Source organism: Gavialis gangeticus, unplaced genomic scaffold (genome assembly GCF_001723915.1).
Source record: "Gavialis gangeticus isolate Ggan-Ray unplaced genomic scaffold, GavGan_comp1, whole genome shotgun sequence".
NCBI lineage: Eukaryota > Metazoa > Chordata > Crocodylia > Gavialidae > Gavialis > Gavialis gangeticus.
Window position 1 is genome coordinate 10,984,051 of NW_017729005.1, and position 6,963 is coordinate 10,991,013.

The 6,963-nt window shown below is 41.3% G+C and overlaps 1 protein-coding gene across 4 annotated transcripts in view; it reads right to left on the reverse strand.

Annotated features, from left to right (window-relative positions):
• RFTN1 (raftlin, lipid raft linker 1) overlaps positions 1-6,963 on the reverse strand; it is a 197,716-nt gene that overhangs the window by 46,744 nt on the left and 144,009 nt on the right. For all 4 annotated transcript variants that reach the window (XM_019508672.1, XM_019508673.1, XM_019508670.1 and 1 more), the window contains exon 6: positions 844-1,047. In XM_019508672.1, the coding sequence (XP_019364217.1) occupies positions 844-1,047 (204 nt within the window). The remainder of the gene's footprint in view (positions 1-843; positions 1,048-6,963) is intronic.

The following is a 6,963-nucleotide window of genomic DNA, read 5'->3' on the forward strand; positions in this document are numbered from 1 at the left end:
GCCAGGCTGGCCTTGCTACTGAGTCCTGCTGGCTTCCCGTGGGTCCTACTGCCCCTGGATCCTGTCAACTTTGACAGGCAGCCAGGAGCAGATAAATATAAATTTTCTACATTTTTAGGGGCCCCACAAGAATGGCTTGGCAGGCCAGATCTGACCCACAGGCCATATATAAAGAATTACTTACAGCAAAGAAGTAACAGTCTTGCAATTGCCCTTGCAAGAGTCTGGGGCAGGGGTGGGCAATTATTTCAGGCGGAGGGCCACTTACTGAGTTTTGGCAAGCCATCAAGGGCCGCATGACAGGCAGCCAGGGACAGATAAATATTAATTTTCTAAATTTTTTAGGGGCCCCACGGGCCATGTAGAGTGGCCTGGTGGGCTGCATACAGCCTGTGGGCCGCATTTTGCCCACCCCAGGTCTGGGGTCTAACCCTGTGTGACACAGAGTAAGTCCTCCCGGAAATACAGAGTGTCCAGGAACATGGCAGCAGTTCCTGCTGCCTGACTTAGGCTGTCACCATGGATGCTACACTTGGACACTCTATGCTTTCAAGAGGACTTACTGTGTGTCACACAGTCAGCCAAGACTGGAAAAATCTTTTCTTTTTTAAACATTCTGCCCTCCAAAAACAAAGTGCATGTATTATTCAGGTGTGTTATATATGAAAAAATATGGTAATTTTATCCTGTACCTGGCCCTGTGCATCACTGATACGGGATGATCAAAATAAAATCTGCTTTGGCCTAACCTAACAACTTTTACCAACATCTTCACTTAAAAAATAATGACCCCCTTTTAAAGAAAAGCCAGACACAGAGTAGCGCTCTCAGTAAATTCCATACCATTTACCATTCCAATGTTGAACATGGCATTCACCAGTGAGCCTCCTTTTCTGAAGTGATCTGACATGTGCTCCAGCCAATTTGCTTCTAAGCTGTTGACTGTCTGACCGTTTCTGGAGATCCTCATAGGAATTGTCACAGTGTAATACTGGCTGCATCTTTGTTGGGTCTTTGGCTTGTTGAAGAGAACAAAGAATTCTGTTGCTAAAAAATGGAATAAAATGGCATTACTATAATAAAGGACATGTTGTATTATTAACGTATTAAAGTATAACACTTCTACCATCCTGGTCTGCTTGTCTTTCAACCTGTAATCCTTCAGGGATGGATAGTCTCCTTTGTGGGTTTGTACAGTACACCATACCACAGGGTCCCAAGTCCTGATTGCTGTCATAGCATTGACTACTAAAAACAAACATAAAAATCTAGTAGTTCTTGCTGTCTGAGGAACAGTCTATCGACATACATAAACAACATGCCAGGAACAAATTAACTCTACTGATTGAATTTATTATTGTAGAATTAAAGTAGTGCTGGGTAGTTAACCAAAACTGTTTATTTATTTGCTCCTACATGAGCTATATGAAGTTCACTGTTACCTATGACACCAAGGGCACCGCTGAAATATGAGATCTTGCTGAAAATTTAGAGAAAGTTACAATCCTAATGCCATAACCTTTAACTAAAGTAGTAAAGAACACACAGAGCTGGCAAATGAAAGAGTCAAATTCAGGAAGCTACAGTGGACCATACTAAGGACACCAAACGGACTGTATTTATTCTGTGACTAGGTCAGGGTAAAGTAGAGACAAGAATAGAGGAACAGGGATGAATGTAAAACATGTAGAAAATGTAGAAGGCCTGTAGGCAGCTTGAAAGTGTTTAAAAATACCATATTAGAGTATCAGGACAAATGTATAAATCAAAAAGAGTACCAACTGGACTAATAAAACCCTGCATGGTTTAACAGCAGAGTTAAGGAAGCCACTCAAAACAAAGAAAACATCCTTCAAGAAAATGGAAGGCATGCCCAAATGAAGAACATAGGAAAGCTCATAAACTCTACCAGGTCAAGTGTAAAAGCAAAATAGGACAGGCCAAAAAGAGAATTTGAGGAGTGTTTAACAAAATATGTTAATCATAGAAACTTTTAAAAATACATTAGAAGTGAGAGAATTGGTGGAAACATTAGATGACCAAGGTATAAAAGGTGCATTCAGGAATGATAAAGCCATAGCAGAAAAGCGGAATTACTTCTTTGCATTGTTTTTTACCAGAGAAGATACTGGCACAATGGTGGATCGACCCTTTCTAGTAGATAGGTCTAAAAAGTTGGACCACAGTGATGTGACAACAGAAGAAGTTTTGGAATAAATCAATAAATACTAATAAGTCACCAGAACAGAAGGCATGCACCCAAGAGTTCTGAAAAAATTCAGAAGTGAAACTGCAGAACTTCGGAAATAGCATGTAAAACTTATCATTACATATGGCCTTGGTGCTAGAGGACTGGAGGGTTGCCAACATAACACCTATATTCCAAAAGGGCTCCAGAGGTGATCCTGGGAACTACAGACCAGTAAGTCTCACACCCAGCCTTGGTAAGTTAGTAGAATCTATAATAAAGGATAAAATCAGCAGTCACATGGACACATATGATCTGCTGGGGAAGAGCCAACATGATTTTTGTACAGAGAAATATTGCCTCACCAATCTGCTGGAGTTCTCTGAGGATGTTAAAACAAGCACTTGGATAAGAGGGATCCAGTCAATATAACAGATTTGGATTTTCAAGAACCACTCAACAAGGTCCCTCAACAAAGGCTTTTTAAAAAACTGAGTTGCCACAGGATTGGAGGGAAGGTTCTTCCATGGTTTGAGAGGTGGTTACAGACAGGAAGCAAAGGGTGGAACTAAATGATCGCCTTTCAGAATAAAGGGAGGTCAAAAGTAGTGTCCCAAAGACATCTGTCTCAGACCCAATTTTTTTCAATATTTTCATCAGTGATCTGGAAATAGGGCTGCACAGTGAAATCTCCAAGTGTGCAGATAATAACAAATTATTCCAGATAGTCAGATGACAGACAGGAACTACAGAAAGCTCTCACCAAGTTAAGTGAGTGTTCAAAAAAAAGCAGATGAACATCAACAAGTGCAAGTTAATACACATGGGCAAAAACAGGAGAGGATCCAAGGGGGAGGCAGAGGCACAAATGCATCCCTCTTTCAGTTGATCATACTGGGGGAGCAACAGCCAGGGAATTTTTTTTAAGTCTACAAAGCAAGTAAGAATTCCCCTCCCTTCCCCTCCATGCTCAGCAGCACATTTCTTCTCCTCCCTCCCCCACTTCTGCCACTGCTACTGCCTCCAGCTATCCCAGGATGGGGGTAGAAAGCTCCAGAGCCACTCCTGCCTGCTCCAGTTGGGCTTCATGTGGAGCCAGGCTCACCCTGGGACAGCAGCCAGTGTGGGGAGAAAGCAACTCACTTATTGCTGGTGCTGTTTCTAGCCAAGCCTAACTCCACCTACAATCCAGCTGCCGTGGGGCAGGAGTGGCTCTGGAGTCTTCCCTGCTCTTAGGTTAGTAGGAACAGCAGTAGTTGTAGGTGGAAGTGGGAGTGGGGGAAGGGAAAGAGAAGGAAGGGCATGTGCTGTTGAGCACAGAGGAGAAGGGAAGGAAGATTTTCTACCTGCTTGAAGGACTTAAAAGTTCTTCACTGCTGCTCCTTTGGTGCAGTATGTGCGCCTTGGTATGGGGAGGCAGGTGACAGCAAGGGAAGCAGCCTGGTTGCTGCTCCCACATACCCTCATTCACAAAATTATGGATCTGCCCACGAGGAAAAATAACTTCAAACCTGCCAACTGCAGGGTTCTGAGCTAGTGTTATGACTCAGGACAGAGACCTTGGAGTCATTATAGATGGTTCTCTAAAAACGTCACTTCAATATGCAGTGGTGACCACAAAAAGTTGGTCATCATTAAGAAGGGAACTGAAAATGGAGAACATCATCATGTCACCATACAAAACCATGGGTCCACATCTTCAATACTGTGCAGAGTTCTAAAATTGGAAAGGATACAGAGATGGACAACCAAAATTATCAGGGGTATGGAGTAGTTGCCACGCCAGGAGAGACTGAAAAAGGCTAAGAGACTTTAGTTTGGAAAGGAAAAGGCTAAAAGAGGATATGACATAGGTCTATAAAATCATAAAGGATATGGACCAAGCAAACAGGGAACTGTTGTTCACCAAGTCCTAGAATACTAGCACTAGGGGGCACCTATTGAAATTAGTAGGAAACAGGTTTAAAAGTAACAAGAGGAAGTACTTTTTTACACCACGAGTAGATAACTTGTAGAATTCACTGCCATGGAAAGTGGTAGATGCAGATGGTATAGCCATGTTCAAAAAGGAGTTTGACAAAGTCATGGATGAGAGAGCTATGAATAGCTGTTGAACAGAACAGTTGGAGATGTTTCCTCTGGAATCTCTAAAGCAATAAGGGTGGATGCCATGGAGGGGACAGAGGATAGATCACTCTAGATATATCCATTTAATGCTCTTTGTCTAAAGCATCCACTTCTGCCACCGCCAGAGACTGGATACTGGGCTAAATGAACCACTGGTCTGACCAAGTATGGCACTTCCTATGTTCTTACGTAATGGTGTCATAAAGTACCTCAAAAAGTGAGGACGTCATAGTTAGATATTCTTGTTCATCATATAGCTTCTTTTCCATGTGAGAAGTGGTCAATTTACTCTCACCATTGACTCAATGACTTAATATGGGCCACAAAAATCATCAAAAAAATTTGCAGAATTGGGCTAAGGGGAAGTTATGAGATACAAACGAAATTCTCAGGAAGGCACAGCTATTAGTAATATTTCTAAAATAGAAATGGTCAGTCATTATATTTTTATATGATGACCTAATTAACAGTTCATAGAAGTCAGGCTTCCCATTACATTCAAATAGAGAAGGAATGAGCTGTATCAGTTTGAAAAAATGATTTTTGTCAAAGGGAACAAACTACAGGTGTCCTGTTGACTTGGAAATATCCTTTATTTTATTTTAACAATGTATCTTCCAATCCCGTACGTTATAATCTAGATAGTGACTCAGATACTGCTCTCTCATGGCAAATTGACTGTGGAACTAGAAGACTGAAAAGTAAAAGGGACAATTCAGATGAAATAATACTCAGTGTGCATGTCTACATGTGCATTTATGCTGGCTTAAATTTACTACGCAGTAAACTACTGCACAGTAAGCGGGAACAGGCCAATAGGCCAGCATCTACACATGCAGGTGTTAAAGCATATTACTAGTGTATGTGTGGTCTGACTTCAGACAGAAGTTGGTAAATTTGATACCTGCATCATGCAAGTCAGCCTAAGTTGCCATATTTACTGTGCAGTAATTTTGGTTACTGGTCAGTAAATGCTCATGTGTAGATGCGCCCAGTGTGAACAAGGACAGCAAAGTCAGGTCTCCAGAGGATTACAACATGAGAGATTCACGTAAAACTTGGTTCAAATAAACTTGGTATGGAGCAAAAGTAAAGAAAGACTTGTCAAGAACAGAGAACCTTAGAGAAAAGATGGATACTATCTCCATATAAAGGAAGATTATAAAGGGGTAGCTGATGGGTGCTGGAGAAAGTAAACAAGACATAACTCAACATTATTACCAGAAAAAATGAACAAACTGTCAATTGGGATTCACTTGCTATTTACTGCTTTTATAGAAAAAAACAAGAAGCTGATGCAGTAACTTCAAAGGGCATGTAAACAAAGAAGCATAAATATTAAGCAGAGACACTAACTACCTGCAGATAAATCAGAATATCAGGACATGATTATTAATTCCAGAAATAAAAGGAGATTTTTTTCTGAATATAATAATAAGCACATCCATTACTTTTTTAAACACAAAAATGGTGAAATACGGGGTTTGGGACTGTAAAGATCTAATACCTAAAGGAAGTTTTTCACTGGTTTCATTGGGAAATTGATCAGGCCTTTGAGTGCAGGAGTAAAGGTACAAATATAAACAATATAAAATGTTCAGCAAAGGACCTGCCCAACCTGATTAAAAACTGTGATAGAGCAAAAATCCTTTTGGTATGGTTTCAGAAAACAGTGCTTTCGAACAAGCTTGTAAAATACTTAGTTAGATTTTGTCAAGTCCACTTAAAAGTCATTTTCAGTACAGATCTGGAGGACCCCTTCCTGAAAACTATTTACAATGGTGCAATTTTCAAGTTTGGACACAGCTACAAATATATAGGGCCAGAAATACTGAATTCAAAATAAAATGAGATATGTGGAATGGAAATCTGTCTAGAAAATGTATCATCATCATCTGTCTAGCTCTGTAGGGTATCAGTTCCTAGCAGATATAAAAGTAAGAAAAGGTTCATGACTAAATAATCCCACAATCTAAATTCTAGCAAGAGAATAACTTCTATTTAAGCAGATAATTGCTTAAGGTGACAAAGGAATATGAGGAAGCCCTTGGAAGAGTGTCTTGTGCTTATGTAGTCAGTGAGAAAGTACTGCATATCTGGGGGAAGTACACAGCATTTAGCAATACACATACAAGGGAGTAGAAAATTTATTTTAAAAAAAAGGAAGAATCATGAGCTCTACAAAATCCAAAGAAATACCACAAGCTGGGAAAATATAAAATACCTACAGACTGGGGAACTCCCTTCTCGTCAGTGCAGAGGCAGAAAAGGATCTTGGAGTCTTCACTGATGCCAAGATGAACATGGGCCAGCAGTGTGGGGACGTGGTCAGGAAGGCCAACCGTACCTTGTCATGCATCCACAAATGCATCTCAAGCAGGTCAAAAGAGGTGATCCTCCCCTTCTATACAACACTGGTCAGGCCGCAGTTGGAGTACTGCAACCAGCTCTGGGCGCCGCACTTCAGGAGGGATGTGGACAACATGGAGAGGGTCCCGAGGAGGGCCACTCGCATAATCAGGGGGCAGCAGGGCAGGCCCTATGAGGAGAGGCTATGGCACCTGAACCTGTTCAGCCTCCAAAAGAGAAGGCTGAGGGGGATCTAGTGGCCTGTTACAAACTAGTCAGAGGGGACCAGAAGGCATTGG